Raw genomic sequence first — 25,000 nt, 5'->3', positions numbered from 1 at the left:
AGAAGTCATGTTTAAAATATCTGGAATATTTATCAGTGACAGATCGTTCCGCTGTACATAGAAATGTGTTGTTACAATTGTTTTAATTTATTTAGTTAGTTAATGTCAATGTTTTCAATGTCATCAATACAGTGTAATATTATCTTTGAGGATTAAGTTAAAGGAATGAAAAAAACAACAACAGTAATCAAACAAAAACAACAGAGCCTGTGTGCTGTTGTATTAATATGTTTCATCATCCTTATTATTATATTATTCATGTTTTCTTTATTAATCACTTTCCCTCAGCTTTTTATAGCAAAGTCTTCTTTCATTTTCAACTTATATGTGAGATATTCCATCACAAGAATATCATGATATAATTGACATCCAGTGTTTGTAACTGAGGGCATCAGTCTTAGTAACTTAGTAACGGCCTTCTTCCCCGCCACCCGGGGGATCGTGACCAAATATTGGTCTCTACATGCACCATCCCATCCAAATGTGTGAGGTATAGAACGACAGGATTTAATAATCACGTACATATCCAAATACATCACAGAGAACAGAGTGAAGGGCTGTACAGTATATTTCTGCATTGTTTCTTACTGATGTTAGGCGTCATGAAATTTAAAAAAGAAAATGACATTCTTCCAATTACATTTTCTCCATCTCAGAGATTGTGTAGTCTTCATTTCCACTTCATTTAGTTTCCCAGTTTATTTACCATTCCCTAGGTTCTTGCTTTGGTAAACAGTTGACACAGTTTGTTAAACACTGTTCTACTGTGACGTGCTGTGGAATGAACGCTGATAACTTTGAGAGCGCGCTAGTCACAAATCCATGTAACTCACAGCAGAAGAAGCTACTGGAAACTTTCTGTTACGTCAGAAAATATTCTGAAATCTACTGAAAATGAGTGACCGACTGCGCCAAGTGTTGAACCATGTAATGAGGAGTGACTCTCTGTCTCTGTCTCTGTCTCTGTCTTTCTGTCTCTGTCTCTGTCTCTGTCTCTGTCTCTCTGTCTCTGTCTCTCTCTCTGTCTCTGTCTCTGTCTCTCTCTCTCTGTCTCTGTCTCTGTCTCTCTCTCTGTCTCTGTCTCTGTCTCTGTCTCTCTGTCTCTGTCTCTGTCTTTCTGTCTCTGTCTCTGTCTCAGTCTCAGTGCACCCGTCAGATCATTGACAAAAATAACAACCAGCACTGGACTCAGCCAATCACTCATACACAATATATTCATCCAGTCACTCAAGCCTGATGCGAGTGAATCAGGAGCTCATGCAGGTTTCCAGAGGTCATTATTTCTGCCTGATGAAGGTGGACACAGTCTGTGTATCTGAACTTACACGAGTGAGGTTTCTCCAGTTTCCAGTTCAGACGGTGTTCCTGTTGAAGTAAAGCCCCTCCCCTTGATCCTGGACATTCTGAGTTCTGACCACAAATGGAACGCACCATAAAACACAGCCCCAGAGCTTTCTCGCAGCCCTGCCTACTGCAGCTTTAAATAAGCATCAAAGCAGTGACTACACAGTGTAATCATTCTGCAGCAAACAACCAAGACATTGTTCATTAGAGGCTAAAAAGCTGTGAAATACAATCACTTACTTTGTATATTCTAACAAAATCATTATTCTATGAGATAATACCAACATCAACAATGTGTGCTGAGTTGTTAGAGTTCTGTTGAGGCCGTTGCTTTTACTTTTAAGCTCCTCTTGACCTTATGACCTGTTCAGTGATGATGAATAAGTGTGGACCCTTGCAAAGTTGTGTCATGGGAACATTAGCTGAGGCTGTCGCTGTAGTTCCCATAACTTTCTAACCCTGAAAGAAGACAGAAATTTCCTTTTTGAATCACTATTACTGGAAGAGAAAGACATTAAGATTAAAGATTACATTTGTTTTTCATAGGAAAATAAATATGAGCTTGACACTCTCATATGGAAAAGTCCAAATTACTGCAGATCTTTGTAAACTGCGTTTTTATGCATTTATTGTTGTGATCTATCACTCATTTGAACTCATATTTGTTACTTTTTGTGATAGAGTTCTGAAGACTTTTTGACTTTGTAGTGTTTTGTGAAAAATGCAAGTCCAGGATCTATAAAGCACTTTTCATACACAGAGGCAGATTAATGATGCCATACACACACACATGTTTAACAACAACACACAGACAAGATTGTAGGAAATCAATAAAAACTTGAAAGAAGAACTAATTGTTAAAAAGAGAATAAAAAAAAAAGCTTAAGGGGATTAAAACCTTAAAAATGTAAAAGAAGTAAAAGAAGTAAAAGTAACACTCTATTGCACAGGCGACGTCTCAAAAGCTGGATAATGCTGAACGTGTCAGTAACGTCTTTGTCACGTAAATTTGTCTCGCTCATTGTTTTAGAGTTTAGAATAAAGTTTAGAATCTCTGCCCGAGGCCGATCCTGAACCCAGACCGAGGTTTCCCTGCACTGGCAGCCCTGAGAGTCCTCCCAGCACATCACCTGCGCTCTCTCGTCTCCTCTGTGACTCGCAGCGACGACACACACACACACACACACACACACACATACTTTAATTGTCCCACATTAAATAGGTTAAAACAGTTATAAAACACCAATAATACTAATAATAATAATGATAAATGGGTCGGGTCGGGCTCGCACAGATTGTGCACAGGCTCGGGTCACGCAGTTTTTTTTGGGTCCGATCTAAATTTACTTATGGGCCACCGTACACTGTAACAAATTTCCTGTAGAATTTACAGTAAAGAACAGGCAAAAAAGTTGCCAATAAAGTGCTGTAAAAGTGTTGTTAATTACTGTAAACATTAATTACAACATATTACTGGATACGTTTTACAGGTTTTTGCCGTATATAAAACACAACAATGTATTGTTTTATATGATAAACAACCATTTATTGTATTTTAATTTACAATATTATCTTGTATCCCATTCAAATTACATGAGTTACCTGCCAACTATTTTTGCCACTAAATAGCTGTTACTTGTTCATAATTCATTATTTTATTGTAGAATGTTTTTACAGCTAATATAGGTTTGCTTGTCATGTTTTGCAAATTAAGCACTGTAATTCTTTTGTAATTGTAATTATTTTCAGCTATTAACAATAATAATAAAACAAGAGTCAGAGCTGCAACAATACAAAACATTTATTAACACGCAATACCCGATGTGTATATTTTCAAACTCACACAGACATGAACAAACTCACATAAACATACACCAGACTGCACAAGACTTGCAGCCACACAGTGTAACTTTGAATTAACTACTGTAATTTGCAGCAACAAAGTCAAATGTGTAAAAAATAACCACATCTTGGAACCATTGTTTTTTTGTTTTTTTTATACAAAACAGTGTGCCATTATTGTTTCTTTTGCAAATGGGCTCAAAGGCATTCAAAGTCCATTAACCTTTTTAGAAGTGCAGAGACATGAAGGTTGACATTGCTGTTCCACTTCTCTTGCACCTTCCCACTTCTTGGACTGATCCGCTTTGTGGCCTTTGTGCCAGAGGTTGGGTTGATCCCCAGGAAGCATCTGAAGTCACAAAATCAGGAAAAAGACACTTAATGAAATACATTGTTTACAAAAGACAAAACCCATAGATCTCCCCTGCGTTCCCCGACCACCGCTTTAGCTTAAGTCATCAAAAGCTGCGCAGGCTAGGCTAGTGACGAGTTTAAGACGAGACCCAGACTCTATCAGCGGTAGTGATTGGGTCTCGTCTTTCACTTGTCACCCAACGGTGCGTAGCATTACAGCCTCTGAACCAGCCCATAGACAACGCAGCGGCTACCGGAAAAAAAAAAATCGAAATAGCAGAACAGATTGACTGCATTTTCGTGGTGACATGACACACAAATATTTAAGACCCATGCCATCTGAATTTAATACTTTTTAAGGCCTTATTTTTAGGAAAATTGATTTACGACTTTTTAAGGACCTGCGGCCACCCTGAGTTCATGGACGATTCGTGAACGATAGGAAGTTTCTGACTAACTACCTTCACCAGATAAATGATGATAGTGGTCGATATTACTGTGAAAAAAAAATGTTTTGTGCACATATTCTTGGTCTGAAAGTCGTTACAGAAGTGAACCAGACGAAGCAGTCAGAGAATGGCTCATTCGTGATTCGCAAGTCGTTTTAATGAACTGAACGAGGAGAACTAGTTCGCGACAAAGAATCGTAATAATAATTCCCATAATACTAAATTGTACCACACAAATCTTCATAATACAATCCAGCAGTTACAACACTCTAGTGTATCTTGCTGTTCTGTGGTTTTTGCTGGTTAACATCTTCAAAAAACAGTGCAGTTTTGAGTCCCACACCCCGTATATTCCAACTAAGGCGAATAAAATGATGCCAAATGCTGTTAGTCACACAAATAAATAAGGAAACATTATTCTTACCAAAATGTTGTTTTTGCAGCTTTCTCTCCTCACCTCACTTCAAGGTTGATTCGATCCTGTCGGCGACACACGTAACTTTCTCACACCGAGTTTAGACAACGTACAGTAGCACCTAACTACCTTAGCTAGCGGCATGTTAGCCTAACATTTTAGCCTTCCTTTAAACTGCAGAGCCTGGGATTACACTCGTTTGAAAAATATTCTTGAGCTAACTTTATTTTTAGTTGTGCAAACCAGGCTGACACACGATTAAATCATATTGCATGTTATTACTTGAATCACATTTTGAAGAGAAACTAGCAAGGTTGGTTTCCAGCCATGATATGCCAGGTGAAAGGCATAGCCTTTAAAAAAGGTTACTAAAGTCATATTGTTAAAAACTAAAATAATTACTGTTGAATTCGGGTAAAATGTAACATAACCATGCATACAATCTTGCCTAGTTTCTCTTTAATAGTTTAGACTAATAACATAATACTTACTCTTTATTGAGTGGATGAATGCTGGGTTCGCTCTCCTCCTCCCGCCATCAAATGCCTATCCTCTTGCAAACCGCCAATATTAGCCTAACAGTGTTTAACTGTAAATGTATTATTTACAGTCAGAACCAAGTGAAAACATAACCATGCTGTAATTTTAAAATGTGTTACAGCTTTAAATTACTGTAATTATTTTTTACCCATAACACATTGCAATTTACAGTTACACCTTGTAAAAGGATAGGACAACAAGCTTCTGTAATTTTTTACTGTAGAAATTACAGAAATTTGTTACAGTGTAGTTTTGGCTTCAGTGGTGCTGCATACATTATATCATATTTACTAATTCAACAAATAAAAACATGAACATTACAACTGCTATCCTACAGAAATGGACAGTAATAGACGGAGAAGATCATCGGGCAGCTGGTTTCACTCCTCTGCTGTGCAGCAGTTAAAAGCAGGATCACCAACAAACCTTTCTCCATGCATTGATCTCAGTGTCCTCTGAGGGTCATAAGAAATGATTGAGTCCATAATATATTGTGGGCCGGCTCCACTTGGGGATTTAAAAAACAAGCAATAAAACTTTAAAATCAGATCTCTTTTACTGGCAACGATTGAACAGAGAACGCAGAAGTGATATGGATCTTTTGGTCTCTGCTGGATTCTGCATGAGTTGCAGTTGCATGATGGGCTTATTGGGAAGTCCACCGCAGGGATCAATGTTACTTGAGATAAAAGCATGTTTGTTTGTGTTCTTAAGACGATGAAATGCTGATTTAGTGATTGTTTAAAAGTGACTGTTAAAACTTAGGTCAGAATCTATTCAAACTATTAAAAGCATGATCTAAAGTGTGTGGTGCAAGTGCATTAGGGCATGTGCACGGCTACACACCCTGTAACCTTGACACAAAGTGAGAGGTTGTATTTACTATCCAAATTATTTGTAGGTGTGTTTTGGACATAAGAATTGTCCTCGTCATCCCCTTTAAAAGCCGTGTGAAAGTATAAGGAAATAAGTTTAACAGCTGCCAGACCATAAAACAATGATAACCATCACGTTCAAACAAAATGATGAGCATGATGATATTAAAATATGTCAGAAGTGTAGCAGTTATTTGCAGGTGAAGCATTTCTCCTCCACTGCTTGTGTGTCTTTGAGCTGCAGGCGTGTGATGTTGTGGACACAGAGGTTTTTCACCCGCGTTCTGACTGTGAGAGTTTACAATGCAAAGCTGTGTTTTGGTCACAGTTTGTGGAGAAGCTGTGTTTTCATTTTACAAGGACTCTTATGTGTCTCTGCACCAGTATGATCCGCAGAGCATATAATTACAGCGCTGTATGGTCATGTTGCTCTCAAACCTCAGCCAGAGAGGGGAGGCCATTTTGGTTTTTCCACCATTTCACTTTTTAAAGTCTGAATAAAGACGTTTGTAAAGAGACAAGGTGTGTAATTCTGTCATGTGTTTGTGAGTTGGTGTATTTATCAACGTGTTTTAGTGTTTTCGGGTTTGATTTTGTTTTTCTGGACCCCTCGGCTTTCTCTGACCAATGAAGCCACAGTCATCCTGCCTGTGGTTTTGGGCTGCAGTGTGAAGGACTAGGCAGTTTGCACTGTGGGTCTGTGCACGAGAGGCACACGAGCACACAAGTCATGTTGAAGGGAGAGCAAAGCACTCCAGCTGGAACTCAGCCCAGCACCCCCCTCTCAGAAACTGCAGATTTCAGGGAAAAACTTCAGAACACACAGAAAAAAAGATCCCTACCTCTGCACGACATCCCTTCAAACATCACAGCCTTTGACATTTTAATTATTTTAATTATTTCATTACAATTTTAAATGGATTAATTGCGGTCATGTACGTGTCAGACATGATCATGTGACCGGAGCGACTGAATCTTAAATTTGTTATCAGTGTGTTTTGAGTTGCTGTAGATTTTAATACCAGGTCTGTGTCATTATAAACCTCAGTGACTAATAATGTATTTTCTCAAATTAGAGTAGAAGACTCGTAGGTTGGAGACGTGCAACATTTTCTGCATTATTAAATTAGACATTCACCATGTTCAAAAGTGTAGATTTATTATTTATTATTTCAAATTCAGCAGTGCACTTGATATCTTTAGTGTTTTTTTCCCACTGACAAATGTTAGCCTGTCAAAATAAACCTGGAGTTTCTGTCCATAGATTTATATTTAAAATGGTCAAATCCACAGTAAACACACTGTGCTTGACGCACTCCCCACATCCAAGTCATGATGTCTGCAGACCACCAACCGTAGTAAGGAGACCTCCAAAGACCGCTAGCTCCTTTAGCTCGGATTAGCTGGTTACAGCAACAACACATTAAACCACAGCTCTTCATTCACACACTGCAGCTGATACACAGCCTCTCTTATTATTGTGCGGCTCTCACAATAAGAGGAATAACTCCGAATATGCAGGTGACAGAGATATTGTCTCAATAAAAAAACATTCACTTTTCTATGTTGATTAAAGCATTAAAATGAGATAAAATAATGGGACACAAAGAAATCAAGGGACATTTAGAATAGATAAAAATGTGTGATTAACTATGACATTAATGCGATTAATCGCGACTAAATATTTTAATCGTTTGACAGTTTGAACATTGAAAAAACTAATGCAACAGTTATTTTCCCTTGTAACTAGTTACTTTTACAATGGAGTAAACTCAGTTAGTTTTTTAACACAGCCACACCCAGCCTACCAGGTACAGGTCGTGTTCTCGGTCAAAATTCAGACAGACAGACGACTTTATTATAATATTTATAATATTATATATTATTATATTATAAAATTATTATAATTCAAGGCTGACTCAGGGCTTTACCATTCCAAACCTTACCGTACTGTACCAAGCCCTAACATGATGGAGACACGGCATAAGTGACAGTGCCATTTAGAGTCATGTAGACAATTAGGGCAGACTGTAGGACGTGGCTATCGTGTGATTGACACTGGATGTCATGAACAGCGACTTTCTGGTTCCTACACTCTCAGTAAGCTCCGCCCTCTCATCCAAATGTTTCTGCAGCTTTAAGACAAAATGGACAAGTGGGGGTGACACTTGGTTCTGTCCTGGTTCTGTCCTGGTTCTGTCCTGGTTCTGTAAAGCTGAAAACTGCAGCTTATTATGAATTGATTTAATTAACTCCACTTCATAGAATGTAACCTAAATGTTTGCTCGTTAAAACCAAATCAGCCTCAGTGCTGAGCTGTGGTTCAACAGCATTACCATGGTAACCTTATCAATCCATTCAACATGCTCTGCTCTCCATCAGCATATCACAGAGACTGTGACATCAGTTAGTTCCTCTGACCTCACTCTCAATCTCAACACACACACACACACACACACACGTGCACTTAATCAACTGCAGTAACAGGAAAGGTGTGGTCATCGGATATTTGCATTAGGTTTTTTATTTTGCCTGTAAGAAAGTTTCTTTACATTTGAATCTGCAACTACTGTAATCATTTTCATTAAATATCAAATATTCCCAAGTATCTGATGAATTGCTTTGGTTTGTATTCGCCTTTCGTGTCTCGTTCAGTATCATATTTACTCTTTATGAGAATGTTAGGATAAGGGATTATAGTGACTGCACATTGCATACACATGTATGGCTTTTATGTTTTATTGGCTGCTTGAAAGATGGCTTTCCTTGATGGGAAAAGGAAAGTGATGTCCAGGCCCGTGTTGAACGTGTTTGAATACGTACATTTGAATAGTAAAACAGTCAAATGTGACATGTTACAGTACTTACAGTAAAGTAAGTAGACTTCACTACAATGCCTGAGGTTGCCAGAGGAAGTCAGACTTCATGTTGCTGTAAAGAGGCGACATGAGGTGACTGTACTGTGGTCGTCTGCATGCTGAACAGATGTTCTGTACACAGGAAGAGTCTGATATACTCACACTGTGTGTTTAAATAATAACTTCACCCTATATTGATCTACTAATGTATATATCAAGTCAAGTAACTACAGTAGTTGTTAATGCATGGAGAAAAACAACAGCTGTATCAGTCTGAATGGATTTATTATGTAGCAGAATTCGTGTATGTTTGTGTGTGTGTGTGTGTGTGAGTGTGTGTGTGTGTGTGTGTGTGTGTGTGTGTGTGTGTGTGTGTGTGTGTGTGTGTGTGAACACGTGTGTCAGTGTGTTGGAGCTGTGAGTGCGTCCATGTCAGGTCAGCTCCCAGCAGACAGGGCAGGAAAGACCCAGGCATTGTCACACATCTGACCCCAACATTTAAAATAAATAATAATAATTTAACCTTTATCTCATTGAGACACGGGGTCTTATTTGCAAGAGAGGCCAATCAAAAATACACCGTGGGTACATCGTGGAGCATGTTTCCGCTCAGTTTCCCTGGAAGTGTTGTTTTCACCACATTTGTCCAGTCACTGTCCAGCTAAACTATTCTATAACAATAACTATACAGTATATAAACAGTAATACAGAAGATAAGTGAACTAAAATAAGTGGGAATGTTGCTATGTGCAAAGTAAACATAAATACACAGTAAAGTATAGTCGAAAGTATATTATACTGCACAGTCATAACTACAGTACACTTATTCTCAAGATTCAAGATTCAAGATTTCTTGAATTGTCATTCCAACACACATTAGCACATGAGGTGGGTACGAACTGACGACGTTTGTCAGCACAAACATTAAAAATAAACAATTTAAACTTCAAATTAAAATGAAACATTCTAAAACATTACATTTCTGCACCAAAGTCCAAAAAAACCAACATCTGATCTCAGTGATGGAGGTAGCAGTGGATCAAGTGCCAGAATGAAGTAAAAAGACTTTTGTGAAACGTTGAGACAGTTCGGCGCTGATGATGTCAGTTCCTCACACAACATTTCTCAAAGATTCACTGGCTAAGAAGTTCAGCAGTTCTCAGCTCTCCTGTATGAATCCAACACTGCTGAAGTCAATCAGTGAAATTCAGACTTCCAGGACTTCCAGGATCTGGAGCCTCCCCCTCATCTCTGCCTCACTAGATCATCTTTTTGTCACGTAACTCCCCCGAGAACCTTCGACTGCTGTTAAGCTGCCAAGAGTTTTCCACTAAAGTTAGCTTTTTTTCTCCTTTTCCAGAGTAGAGATCTGTGGCAGAGCAACACCTTTAACTGTTTAACTGTTTATGAAGACGCAGTCAATCGTGTTGATGTCGGGGATTTTTGATCCTTTTTTATAGGCTAATGTTGATAATGTGGCAAAATTAACGAACCGCATGAAATATGTGGGTGATTTAACTTGACTTGAATGTTACATCTGTGGGTGTGGCATGTTTTAGGGTGTTTTAAAGGGTCCCCCCCCCCCCCCCCCCCCCCCCCCCAGCAGCAGCAGCATGTGACTGTGCCAGACCCACTGTGGCACCGCAGCAGAAGCACTCATGCACGCCAAGATGAGAATGTAAAGGATTACGGGTTTATATTCACTTTACAGTAAATGTGGGTAAATAATGGGGGGAGGTCTCTGCCTGTGGTTGATGTGTCACATGGACGACTCTTGGAAAATGTCTCCCACTTTCTGCCCTCAGGCAGTTTTATAGATTTGTTATTCTAAGGGCTGAGCTGAAAAAATGGCCCCTGTTTACCATCCACTCCTCCATCAGCGAGTCATCATTTCAACATCATTTAGGCCGTGATACACACTGCAACCTCATCATGTGATCATATTGTTGCTCTTTATCCTTGAGTTTCTCTCTTCTGCCAGGTTATAATCACACACTGGTTTCCCCTGACAGAAGGACGGCACACTGTATGCTGAGATTTGAGGAGCTGTGTGGCCTGATACAAGAGCAATCATTCTTCATTTGTGCTTCTTCATTGTTTTAATGGGATTATGATAGAGTTGAAGTAGTGCTTATCCCTCCCTCTGGGAGCCACTGGTTGAATAAATCACTTAATAAAGCTCAGCTGCACTGATGACAACTCTTTCAGAGTGTTTTTCACTGCAGCGAGTGAAAACAACAAATCCAAACTAAACTCAAAATCCAATTGTCGTTTTTGTGTGGCAAACAAACAAATGGGACTTTCTCGTTACTATTAGAAAACCAAACATAGGCCCATCTGCTATGTTCTGGTCCGTCACAACATCACAGCGGCCTGAGGCATAAGTGAACTAAGCTGTGGCACCAGCAACATTTGAACATACGGAAACAAAAGTCTAAATAAACAGGTTTTATTTTCCACGTGTAATCTTCTTCTGATCATCAACGACATTTACTTTTTCATATCAGCCAACAGTTTCCTTTTTCTTTTCTTTTTAAATTTTTTAATTTTAATTACTATTAAAACTTAATTTGAAACAAATGTTGAATCCATAATTGTGAACTGAACTTTTTTTCCATCAGACATTGAAATGTAATGAATGTGCTTCTCACACATGTAATAAAAACATGGGCAGGGCTTCAATGATACCCGTGTGTTATTCTGTTTGTTTAACTCTTTAACTCTTTAAAATAGTTCCTAGAATAAAAGTTTGCATTCAGTTTTTAGTTTTTAGACTTTTGAAGTAAGAGAAACTCTTGAGGATGGACACACGTGTTTTTCCTCCTTCTTTTCCTCTCTCTCTGCCAATGTGTTATTCCATCTGTTTTATTTTTCTTTCCCCCAATGACTTCCCGTTCCATTGGGTGACTAATATTTTCTCCCTCAATTAGCACTGCGACTGCAAAGAATGAAATAAGAGACAGAAATCTGAGGTCAGATAAAAAGGAAATGGGGAAACAAACTGTTTGATCAGTGCCACGTGCTTCGCCTCAGTCACAATGAATAAAAGCTTTTCCTTCTTTTTTCTATAGAACCTGTTATTAGTTATAATTCAGCTTGAGGGAATTAAATTAATAAAGGAGAGAATGTAAGAATTGTGAAGTGTGTGCATATATGCTGAGGGTTTTCTTGGAACAGTCACAGCCAGGGTTTGGTTGTTCGATCCCCGCTTCATCTGTCCTTGGCTTAAACACCAAACCCCAAACTGCTTGTGCTGCCGGCCAACACCTTGCATTGAGTGTGCGTGTGTGAGTGAGTGTGTGTGTGTGTTCGTTCTTGTATCTGTTACCTCTTTAGGACCTATTCTGGCATAAACACTGACCTTGTCAGGACCAGTAGTCCTCATGGAGACCAAGACCTGGGGTATCACTTTATTTTGATAGTCCATTGTTGACTCTCTGCTATTCATCGTGTCAACAGATAATCAACTGACACTTCTTTGTATCTGCTGTTCTCAACTGTTTTTTTATTTGAATTAGATTTACAGATGCAAGTGTAGTTTTCTACTATACTAATAGTCGTTGATTGTCAACTACAGGATAGTTGACTGTCACCAGATAAGCAACTAATTGTCAACTATAATCTGGTTAATTCAAAAATGTGTGACAAAAATAGTCAACTAATAAGTTGCTGGCACAATCTACAGAGAACTTGTGAAATGATGGTTAATAAAAAAAATAGACAAAATAAACAACAGGCACCTCTGAATAGAGTTAGAATCTGTGTAGCACAACGTACACATCTACTGGCAGCTTGTTAACTGGAGAACCTGAAGGCACCACAGACTGTTTTAACAACAGTTAAAGACCTTTCTGTTTTTATAATAAGATTTAAATCTAACATACTGTATTTGAATGTGTTTGGTTGCACTTTGAGATTTACTTTCAAATGTTAAGTGCTATAAATCTAATAAATTATTATCATTATTATTATTATTATAATTATCAGTATTATTATTATTATTATTATTATTATTATTATCAGTGTTATTATTATTATTATTATTGTTTTTATTATTATTGTTATTATTAACATTTTCTGTTGACATGACACTGAATACCATTGATTACTACTAGAGACTTAATAATGACCTATTAAGACATTAACTGGTTATAGTTAAAGTTACACCTTTGTGTGCGGCCTTAAAAAACACTGTGACCGTAACTGGTGTAAAAAATGGCTGATTTATTTTTTAACTTCATGTGTGGAGGCAGGACGACTAGAACATAGTTGAGTGAATATTGTCATTACTTTTCATTTGTTCAAACCTTTATTTTACTTGGAAGTCACTTTGAAATGAATTAATAAATCAATACACCAACTCTGCTATTAAATAACTAAAGTAACACCAAAGGACTTAAATACACTGAAGCAGCTTAAAAATAAAGAACATACAAAACATACGTTCATTTTAACACTACTCCAGTTATTACATTTTGTCCTAATGAGAATTGGTGTTAAAATGACTATTTCAGTGTTATGTTGATACTGTAAAATAAATAAATACAGACAGTAAAACAGAGCGTAATGCAGCATTAATAAGTCATCATTTATCTGTGACCTCTCTGTAACTATACGTCCATGTCATACAGTTGGAGGATCACAGCGGACCTGAGATGCTGATATTGACAAATGTCATGCTGTTTATTGCCTTACTCTCTCTATTTTCCTAGATTAGATTAGATTAAGAGAGGTGATCATTCTGTAGTGTATGCAAAAGAAGGTCACTCACATCTGGACCCAGATTCCATCCTAACTGGACTCAGACCTGTTAACAGTAATTATGGGTGACTGAAGAGTAAACGAAAAGTCAGAGAAAAGTGAGAAGAAACGAGAAATGCAGGCAGCACAGACATTTGTTTAAGATGTAGCATCGGGCTCGTTGATCTTAGCACAAGACGCATTTTTCCTTTCAAACAAATGAGTAATAACGTGTTTCACTCTAGAAGTGGAGGAAGAGCCATGATTCAAGAAACAGAGTTACTTTCATCTTCTCATTTAATTCAAAGAAGTAAAATCTCCTTTAATGTGGAAGAGGAGCTGTTGTTACCTCATGGTTTTGACCTGATCCCTGTCCCGACTGTTTAACTAATATGAACATGCAGACTTATAGGAATATTCATGTGTCAAGATTATGACTCAAATCAGAATACATTGTGTAGTTGATAGAAAGTAACATGGAGTCTTCTGTGTTTTCATGTGGGCTTTGTTTTTGCTGAAGTCTCTGTGTGGTTCTGGAAAGAGTGTTGCGGGTCCTCACTCAGCTCACAGCATTCCTCGTGCATGGACATGAGCGTCTCTTCTTTGGGAGGAGTGTAGTGTTTTAGCAAAATGTCCCCAGATACTAAAAATAGTTTCTCTCTGAACTTGTTTCAGTGTATGAGACTCGTTTGGTGAAATGTCTCCAGAACATGAAAACACAAGATCAGTCCATGAGTGTGTGTGTGTGTGTGACCTGTTTTCTTCTGGTTTATAAAGCCACATCAAAGTGTCACTGTTTGAACGATTGTCTGTTTTTTCATCACAAACAAGACCAGAAAAATATATTGGCCCAAATATTGTCCTGTGTTTTTACCGATCTTGGTTCAGAGGTTCAGAGTAAACAAGTTCTGCTTCATTAAACAAACTCTTACTTTGGGCGGCCATGGATCAGCGGTAGAGTGGGTTTTCCTCCAACTGGACGGTCGTGGACTCGATGCCCGGCTCCACTCGTCCACATGGTGATGTGTCCCTCAACCCCAAATTGCTGTGTGTGTGAATGGGTGAATGGCAAAACTGTGTTGTATCAGCTTTAAGTGCTCATCAGGACTAGAAACGTGCCACATAAATACATTTTCCAAATGTTAAGTTGGTAACAGGCCTCCTCCACACAGCTTCAGACTGGCAGCTGCAGGCTGACCTGGTTCCCACAGCGTATTCTACAACATCACTCAAGCCAGATATGATTGTTACCTCTGAAGCCTCAAAACAGCCGATCATGCTGGAACTGACGGTGGGAAGAGTGAGGAAACATGCGAAGTACCAGGAACTGGTGGAGGAGTGTAGGGACAGTGGCTGGAGGACATTTTATGAGTCCATAGAGAGAATTTGAAGGACGCTCACTCTGCAAACTCCTCCCTCTGTTGGCCGTTTCTGGAGCAGCCATGAAGAGGGACATTCAATCCACAAGAAAGTGACAGGTGGTGACACGTGGATTTGTTTGAAGAGGGCTGATTCATATGTTGCTGCTGGGATGCTAGTCAGGGCCCTATCAACCCTGGCTGCTTCACCTGGGCAAGGGTGTATGATGTTGGGAAACCTGAAACACCAGGAAACATCACTGATACATCACTGATACATCACTGATACATCACTGATAGATCACTGATACATCACTGATACATCACTGATACATCACTGATACATCACTGATACATCACTGATAGATCACTGATAGATCACTGATAAATCACTGATACATCACACAGTGTTGCTAGTGCTACAGTACCCATAATACACAACAGTCAGTAGAGTAAGATGATTTCCTGAGTGGGAAATCACTGACAACAGGATCAAGCTCCAACAGCTAACATATACTTATGTTACTTCCACTATTTTGAGTAGGAGTTTTATTATATAATTAAAATAGAAAGAAAGCATGGCTAAGTTCTTGCACTTTTTATTTCCTTTTTTCAAAATTCAGTAACACAGGTAATTAAAAATGTAGCAAAGTACAATACAAAAGAACCTACTAAAAGTAAAATTACAGCTTTTAAAAACCTACTTAAAAAGTGTATCAATTGCAGTAATGCAAGTAAATGTGATTTGTTATTTTCCACCTCTGATTCAGACTCCATTCCAGTGAATGAGGCCTTTCAGTCAGAGTGGATGAGCTGTATCATGCTGCTCGTGTAGCCTATGGAAACGTCCAGATTTGTGGACAATGTAACAGAGAAGATGGCTAACATTTGTTCATCATCAGTGAACAGCTGAGTTTCCGACTACTGGCCCTTCTTTATTCTCTAAATGGCAGATTACAAACAAATAAAAACACCAGCACTTGGAGCTCCACCCTCCTGCTGTCGATGATCCAAAGCTCCAATGCAAACAGCAGCTGAACTCAACTCCAAAACAACTCCGTCTGCTCTCATTAAGCTGAGCGTTTAAGAATCCATGTGCGGTTAAAAGCCTTTTTAATGCAACACAATTAAAATGAAAAGAGGGTAATGAAAAATATTTACCTCCAGTCCAATGAAGTGGCTGGTGAAGTTAATGACTACTCCTCTTAATAAAAGACATATGCATGCTCTCATTAAATGTTTTGGGTTTTTTGGGGGGGAGGTAGTTGTGGCACATTTGTGCCAGCGGGGGAATTAACTCCTGACAGTGAACTAGAGAGAAGCGAGAGGCATTTTTTCAAGATTTATCTGTTCACTCACGCTGATTTATGCTGCACGGCTCACCATGCCAAAACCTCGAGAAATGATAACCAGCCACTGTCCACGTCCATGCAAATCTGAGTGTAAACGAGCTTCTGATTGATGTTACAAGCGTTTGTGGTGCACAGCTTCAACACGCACGTCAAATACTTCTTATTCTGGGCTGTATTTTCCACCCAAGTACCAAAGACAGAGCACATTTTGCAACATATGAAATTGCATTGACTGTCAGTGAGTCACTGACGGTAGTAAATGAGGGTGATGTGTTATTCAAGAAGCCACAGACTCATCTTAGGACATGACTTAAAATATAGAAAATATGTTTATGGGTGAGAAAACTTTGCTGATCATGACAGAGATGAGGCTGCAATGTAGTTTAACAGGGAAGATTTGACCCAGCATCATCTAAACTTCTGTTATAATTACAGTTTTTCAGCTGATGACAGATGACAGTGGAAATCTAACTCACACAATCTGTGTTTAAGAGTCAAACTCAGGTTTTTTAAATCAAATCTGTTTTTTTCTCTTTAAAAGAGACGACGCTGTGTAACATTGTTGATGTGTGAGCCGTAACTAACACAGACGAACACAGTGACACACGCAGTTTGATTGTATTCTTCTCTCTTACATCAGACAGTCTTCAATAACAATATAGCGCACCCTAGTGTCCTGGCACTCCACTACAGACATAAAGGAGTCAGAGCTATAGACAGGATGATAAAGGATCTACAGCAACAACTCTGCACTCGTGACAGCTGTGGTTTTCAAATGTTGTTGGACTCAATAACAAAGTGAATATTATACATTTTTGGTAATTACATTACATTACACGTCATTTAGCAGACGCTTTTATCCAAAGCGACTTACAATAAGTGCATTTAAACATTTGGGTACAAATAAGAGCTAGAAGTAAGTAAGAGCTAATCAAAGAAGGTCAACGTCACTCTGGTTAAACTCAAGCATTAATCCACTAATTATGACAAAGTGAAATATCAAATTGAGTGAAATTAAAATGGCGTAATTCCACCCGCCCTACTCGCCTCACCACGACACGACACGACACGACACGACACGACACGGTTTAGGTGGAATCTCCACTACAAAAAAAGTATCTACTCAACGCTGCGTGAAACTACGGCGACTTTGTTTCACACACACAAACGAGTGACTAGTGACTTGTAAAGCAGTTGTTTTCAGTGTAACTGAATTAAAACATCAGAATCTGTTAATAAAATAATATTTGATCAGCACTTCCTCGATGACTGGAGCACAGACTCCGTCTGACACAGTCACTGAACTGAAACACAGCGGCAGGGTCTGTGATGCAGCTCTCGATCAGCAGTGCTGTCACTAAATACACCAGACTCCTCTGTTTAATATTGAGATTCCCCTGTTAATTGTTGCAGATTAACCCACGTTTTTAGGGATTACATTAAATTACGTGTCATTTAGCAGACGCTTTTATCTAAAGTGACGTGCATTTCAACATTTGGGTAAAAACAAGAGCTAGAAGTAAGTAAGTGCTTCAAGTAAGCCGAACTATAAAGTGCTTTAACTATAAGTTTTAACTGATCTACAGTTTGGCACTGTTCGGCTTGATTTCTGTGTGGGACGTCTCTTCCTGTGACAGCAGTCTGACCAATCAGTGGCCGGCAGTCTGACCATTCAGTGAGCAGGTACTAAAACTAGTACCTGGTATCAGGTACTATGCTAGTGGAAACGCTATGTGCGATATGTACTGTGTTGTATCTACATTTCAATACTAAACGTGCGCTAGAACGTGTTAAAATGTGTCACTAGTTTGTTCAGAATCAGCTGTTTATCACAGATGACGGATCTTCTTACGAGATGTTCATATTCCCGTAGCAGCCTCTACATTAAAACCGCTTGGTGATTGGACAAATGTGGCAAAAAGTCACTTCCAGGGAAGCTCGGCTTCTCTTGAAGTCAATGGAGCAGTGGCTGGGTGCAGACGCTGGGCTTCTGCATGATGACTGGAGGAACTGTCTGAAAGGTACAACCAGTTTTGATAGCGTCGCAGAAACAAACACGACAGCGGACATGTCACAGCAGCAAAGACTAAAATGAAAGGGAACAATAATAATAAAATGCATTTTCACATCTATGAATGTACAATATATAACTATAGTAACTGATGAGATCATACTGGCTACCAGTGCGGTTTAGGATAAACTTTAAAATCTGGATGTTTGCTTTTAAATCCTTAAATGGGCCGGCATCTCAGTAAGAGCCCTTAGGTCGGCCTGAAGACCAGAAGTGACTGAGCCTTTGTGGTGGCTGTCCCTCGGCTTTGGAACATCAGAAATCTTCTATAAAAAACGACTTCTTGTCTTTAGTCTTCAGTTCAAGTTGAGCCAGTGTTTCCTTGTGTTGTGTATAGCAGTGGTGCATTATGGGACTCCTGTTGTCTGCTGCTGTGTTGTTTTAGGTTTGGCTGTTTTATTGATGGGATTATGTGTCCAGTCCAGTCTCACATCTGAGATGTTTTCTTGTTGAGAAAACATTAGAGAACGAGCTTGACACATGATTCCTGAGCTAATGTCACCACATTCCCATGATGCTTTTCCCCTGTGAGTAAAGGCTGACAATGCTGGCCTGCTGAACTTCTGTTCATCTCCATGGAGAGTTTTGAGAAGGGCCTTCCTCTCGCTCCCTGAGAGCCTAGGGTCCCCGTGCCGAGACACTCTCTGGGGCCGACGCACTGATCAGATCCAGATGCGGCTGAAGTGTGGACGGGGACAGCAGACGAGTGTGGACTCTGATTGATAGGGGTCAGGATGAAGTTGGGATTCACATTTCTTGACTCCCCCCCTCTCACCCCCCAGGTTTTCCCTGCTGCCTGTGTTTTATGTGTTGTTCAGACACGTGGGGCTCACGGGCGAGCAGACAGCGTTAAGCTTCAAGTTTGGCTCTGCTGAGTGTTTAACAAACTCTTTTACAGTCAGAGGCTAAATCTTAACCACATGTTATAGGTACAGAGGAGCAGGTTTCACTGAGTCTCTCTGCACACCACACAGAGAAACCTTAATTATTCTCAATGAAAAACAAAAACAGTGAATGCAAATCTCCTGTTGAGTGTGTATTTCCCTCTGTTTCCCTGTCATGTTATTGCTGTTTCAAGTAGGGAAACGATGCGTTACTCAGGTCGACACAGAGAAGCTCCCACAAATAAAGTTACTGCAGTGATTCCTCAGTCAGGTCATGGAGCATGTGCAGCAAATAATGTCACTTAATGTAAAATAATAACGTCAACAACCAAAAAATATCACTTTAAAATATCACTAAACCAACAAAATATCACACGCTCACACACTGTTGCACAGCCAGGTTGCAGTGACTTGTATGAATGTTGCTTATATTGCGTCTGTCTCTGATGTCCTGTGTACTTCTGTCCTCTCTCCTCCTCAGGACCATGCCGACCATGCTCAGTGCCATCGTCCTCCAGATTCTGAGCGTGCTGATTGGTCTGAGCTGCTCCCTGAATCCAAGAGACCCAAACGTGTGCATCCTCTGGGAGAGGTACGACTAGTTGAACTCATTTACATGTTGTTTCTGTTTTGTGCGTTCATACTGGACACGGCACACACTTTGAATGGCGAGTTTACCTTCATTTAAAGTCGATGCGCAGACGTGAGCAGATCCACGTTTCATGTGTGCTGGGTCAGTGAGAACACATCATTTGTCAGTCAGTCAGTCAGTCATCATCTACCGCTTTTATCCTCTGCCAGAGGGTCGCGGGGGGTGCTGTGCCAATCTCAGCTACATCGGGCGATAGGCGGGGTACACCCTGGACAGTTCGCCAGTCCATCGCAGGGCCACACACAGATAGAGACAAACAACCATTCACTTCAGTTATAAATGTTCTACTTTGGTTAGAGTTAGAGTGAGTGGTCGTCAAGACTAGAAAAGCTCTATATAAATACAGACCATTGGTCAGGGTGATTTCCGTGAGGCTACTGAGGGTTTTTAGGTTTGGTGACGTTCAACATCTGAGATCCATAACTGCAGCTCGAGAGGTCAAGAGGAAAGGAATTGAGCTTGTTGCCAGTTGAAGGCCCGGAGGGCCAAGTGCTGAGGTGTCCCTGAGCAAAGCACCCAATCCCTCATTGCTCCCTGGGGGCAGATTAGCCTGACTTGTGTGTGTCCACTGCTAGTGTTCTAATTCTAAAAACACACAAATCATTTTTTTTTTTTTTTTTTATCATATTGGCATTTTATCCAAACAGAACCGGTGTTTTGGGACAATATCTAAAAATATTTAATGGAAAACAGAATGATGTCATAGTCCCACCTCTCACTGTTGCTACCTTCATCGCTGTTTTCCTCTTCTTGTGTTTGGAGTTTATTTGGTCTTTTCTCTTCATGATCACTTTCTTTATTCTGTCTCAGTGTATGTGATTGTGTACATTGTAATTTATACAATGTAAAACAATATAAATGTAAAAATTGTACTGTAAACTTTGACCTCCTGGAGACACAATACAATCAACGCCAAGTTAATCTCCTGGGGACCATGAAACTCATGGTCTGTCAGTCTGGACCAGAATGGACCAACCAAGTGATTCTCTCTCTATCATAGTTAAAAGAACTAAAGCAGAAACACTTTTTTACCTCTTTTGTGGATCATTGACAGCATATACTTTTTACTACTTCCCTTTTCAGCTTCACCACTTCCGTCAAAGAGTCCTATCTGCATCCTTACGACCAGGTGACAGACGAGCCCTGCGCTGACCCTCGGACCTTCTACAGATGCCTGCACCACAGGTAGTGCCAGCATGATGAGTCATATCCTGTCAGTCGACTTCCTGTTCCCATCAGTGGAGGCTTGACACATCCTGTTTGTCTGTTATTCTTTCAGGATCACCTACAAGACGGCCTACAGGCAGGCGGTAAAGACGGACTATCGCAAGAGGTACCAGTGCTGTCCAGGGTTCTACGAGAGCAGAGACAAATGCGTCCGTAAGTAAAGACTTTTACAGACTTTCACTTTACACTGTAACTGCTGAGAGTTTAGCAGCAGGTAGATAAGGTATCTGTGATGACTTTTCCCGGCTTTAAAGGCTGTTGCATTGATAATTATCACACATATTATATTGGAGTAAAAAATGGGAAAATATTATATAATAAATATAATAATACATATTATATAATAAATGTTATAATACATATTATATAATAAATATTATAATAAACATTATATAATAAATGTTATAATAAATATTATAATAAAAATATTATAATACATATTATAATAAATATTATATAATAAATGTTATAATAAATATTATACAATACATATAATAATAAATATTATATAATAAAAATTATAATAAATATGGTATAATAAATATTGTATAATAAATAGTACAATAAATGTTATATAATAAATATTATAATAAATATTATATAACACATTTAATAATAAATATTATATAACACATTTAATAATACATATTATATAATAAATATTACTTCCCGATTTAAGTCACTAAAACACTCACTTTTTACAGTTTTAGCCAAATTATTAAAAAACTATACAGCTGATTTCAATGGAAAATCACTCTATAGCACTTTTGTGAGCACTCCAACTGATGTGTATATAACTTCCATGGGTTAATCAATGAATCCTATTCCATGAAAAAAGTATCCAAAGATGATACATCTTTAATTTCAAATTTGATCTCTCATCTGTTTCTTTATTTAATGTATAAGCGTGTTTTGTTCTGAAGTTGATCTTACTTGATGTCTGGCCTTGGACTTGGACACAGATTCTAATGTGGACCCCCCCCCCCCCCTCTGTAATTGAGTTTGACACCCTTGAGTTAAAAGGCTGGTTCTATAGTACCACAATCTTTTTTTTAGTAAAAAATTGTATGGAATAATCAGTTTGGTACAGCTGAACTTTTGATGTTGAAACCAAGTTATGTGGCGTCATACATTAAAGCCAAATGTGCATGATAGCACAAATAGTGTGCACAGAGACACTCGTTAAACAAAGCAATGTGACACTGGAACGTGATGATGGAGGAAGACAATCAGCAGCAGGCAAGTGCAGATGAAATGGTGGTGAAACAACACAAAATAAGTCATTCTCATGACTCAAACCAAGCTTTTTTGTCAATGTCAATGCATAACATATGACACTGGAATTACTGAGATGATGGCTTTGATTACCACTGGAGCTTCTCATGCTGAAAATACACAGCATGAACTGACAACACTGGCTAGAAATTTACACTTCAAACTGTGTATTCCTAAAAACATAACACTTCACAGAATTTGCATTGTTTTCTGTATCTGGAGCTGGAAGCAATCACAGCTGACTGTGGATGAAAGGCAGGATACACTCTGGTCACCAGGCTATATGCTGTGACTGTGTTCCATTTACATCACAACTGTTCACCGGGTCACAGTTACAGTTACAAGTCAGAAAACATCATGGCTTTACCAGACGACAACAACTATATTGTGCAGATAAAATGAATTAGTGTTACTATTATAAACAATGTAGCAACATGTCTACTGTTGAAAATCAAAGTATGACCCAAAAACGACACAAGCGCTGGTAAAAGAGTTTGTATGGTGTCAGTTGAGGTGTATTTCTCTCTGGATGGTGACATCACTGTAATATTACTTTGTGTTGTTGTGTTTAAGACACTTGAAGTTAAAAGTCCTGCTCTGTCTTTTCACCATTGTTGTTTCTTATCATTAGCATTCGCAGCTAAGCTAACAACTGCTGACAGTTCCTGTTTACACACACACACACACACACACACACACACACACACACACACACACATGCCCAGTGCATCAGAATGGTTAGTGTTGCCAACTTAGTGACTTTTTTTTCTATATTTATCAAGAATCCGGACCTCTCTCACGACTCTTTTTCAAAAAAAGCCACAAGGAATCTTGTGACTTTTTTTTGGTGTTATTGGAGACTCTGACATCTCTGAAAGCACAGAATCGCTTTACTTCTCAACCAACATCGGGTTCTGCCTTAGGCCCCTCCCCTGCCCCAAAGCACTCACAGTCTGCAGTCAGAGCAGATGTTCACACCTGGCTAAAATCACAAAGTGACTCCAGCAGAGTGTCATGTTTGGGTCACTTCTGCCAGTCTCACACTGGGATAAAGAATTGTAACATTCAAAAAAACAAGAATTTACACAAAAAGTTCATTTGTTGTTTTTTTAACTCACTTTTTGTCTCTGCCACGACGTTATTCGTCTAGTGCACATACACATGGCCAATCGTGCAAATTAGGCATCAACGTCATTTTGAGATTCTTAGACAGTCAACAGCTACTTTCCTTACTGAGTAATCAAGTTTCTATCGATACTGATATCACTCTGATTCAGTCATTTTAGACATTTAAAACTATGAAGCTTTCTAACATTAGCCATTTCAAGCAATGTCAAAGACCCAGTTCTCACTGTGTAACAACACTATCCAATCACGATAAAGAGTATCGTATTACTCAAAGAGACGTATTATTGGCTCATCCCCAGCACTGACCCAGGTTACTTCTGAAACGAAGAAAGCTTTGAGTCCTGGAGAAAAAGATAAACACCAGAACATCATTCAGAATAAACACGTACATGAGGGAGGCTACAGTGTTCATGTGATGGACTCAGGTGTGACACTGCTTCTAATACTCTCATGTGTCAACATTCCATTAGTCTTCCTGAATATATGCTACAACCATAGCCAAACGGCAGCCATTAATATTATATAAAACCATTTAACATAAATAGCTGCTTGTCAAATTTTGCGGTTCAAATGTTCAGTGTTTGCACTTTTTGGAGGAGTTATGATGGTGATGATGGTGGACACAAACACAAAGGAATCATAGTATTCGTACAGTGTTTCTTTTCTCTCTTTATTTGTGCATACATGCATGTATGTATGTATGTATTATACTGATAAATGATATTAGTTTATACAGTGTTAGTTCATGTTGTGTGAAGTCTCAGGGCCTCAACATCTCTTTGGCTTTAAAACCTTCCAACACTGACTGTGAGATGTCCCTGGTGAACGTGGACTCGTGCTTCAGAGCAGCAGCAGCTTCACATGACAACAAACATAGGGGCAGTCGTTAAAATAAGCAACAGGTACTTAGTTGTAATTTGAAAGTAACAGTTTGTTGACACACTGTTGTTGCTGACAGTCGACTGTAGTGGCAAACAGATGAAGTGAAAACCACACGTGGGGAAAGAAAATTCTACCTTTGCTTTAGAAACCTCATAAATGACAAGTTGATCATAGGAATGATGACGATGGTAATAACAAGGTTTGTGCGTGGATGCCTCAAACACTGACAAAGATAAAACGCCTTTTAGGTTGCAACGTGTGTGTGTGTGTTTCTCGAGATAATCGTTACCTCTGAGGACCTTTGTGGCACAAACTCTGACCTTGTCAGGACCAGTAGACCACGTGGAGACCAAAACCAGGTCGCTCAAGCTCATTTCTGAGGAACTGTTTAAGTTTAGGGCTAAGATATGAATTGTGGTTAAAGCAACACAATGTCTTCAAGATCAATGATGTGCCTGCAGTGGCACCACAGCACCACCACACATACAAAAATAACTACACAATTCTACTTGACATCATACTTCAGAAGAAGCCAACGTTAACCAGCATGACAGTAATACGGTGTCCTAACAAGAATAGCTGAGCTATAGCTGTGTGTGTGTGTGTGTGTGTGTGTGTGTGTGTGTGTACAGCTTTAATGAGCGGATGAATCCATGAATTTTATAAATTTATAAAATTGTCACCTGTAACTCCTCTTTCTGTGAAGTGTAGAAACTTTCTTTTCTAAATACATATAATTAAATATAATTATACC

The 25,000-nt window shown here is 39.1% G+C and overlaps 1 protein-coding gene and 1 long non-coding RNA gene across 2 annotated transcripts in view; one reads left to right on the top strand and one right to left on the bottom strand.

Moving 5' to 3' along the window:
• Positions 1–25,000, top strand: part of pear1 (platelet endothelial aggregation receptor 1) — an 80,739-nt gene that overhangs the window by 10,065 nt on the left and 45,674 nt on the right. Inside the window, exons 2-4 of the mRNA XM_058647512.1 lie at positions 19,564–19,674; positions 20,818–20,919; positions 21,014–21,114. Coding sequence (XP_058503495.1) covers positions 19,568–19,674; positions 20,818–20,919; positions 21,014–21,114 — 310 coding nt within the window. The 5' untranslated portion in view covers positions 19,564–19,567. The remainder of the gene's footprint in view (positions 1–19,563; positions 19,675–20,817; positions 20,920–21,013; positions 21,115–25,000) is intronic.
• On the bottom strand, positions 3,526–4,978 carry LOC131471154 (uncharacterized). The gene is made up of 3 exons (XR_009241979.1): positions 4,896–4,978; positions 4,414–4,469; positions 3,526–3,535 (listed from the first exon to the last, which is right to left on the bottom strand). It is a non-coding gene; the product is annotated as an uncharacterized LOC131471154 (long non-coding RNA).

This window comes from Solea solea, chromosome 13 (assembly GCF_958295425.1).
Source record: "Solea solea chromosome 13, fSolSol10.1, whole genome shotgun sequence".
NCBI lineage: Eukaryota > Metazoa > Chordata > Actinopteri > Pleuronectiformes > Soleidae > Solea > Solea solea.
Note: the sequence above shows the minus strand (reverse complement) of the source record. Positions and strands in the feature narration are given on the sequence as shown.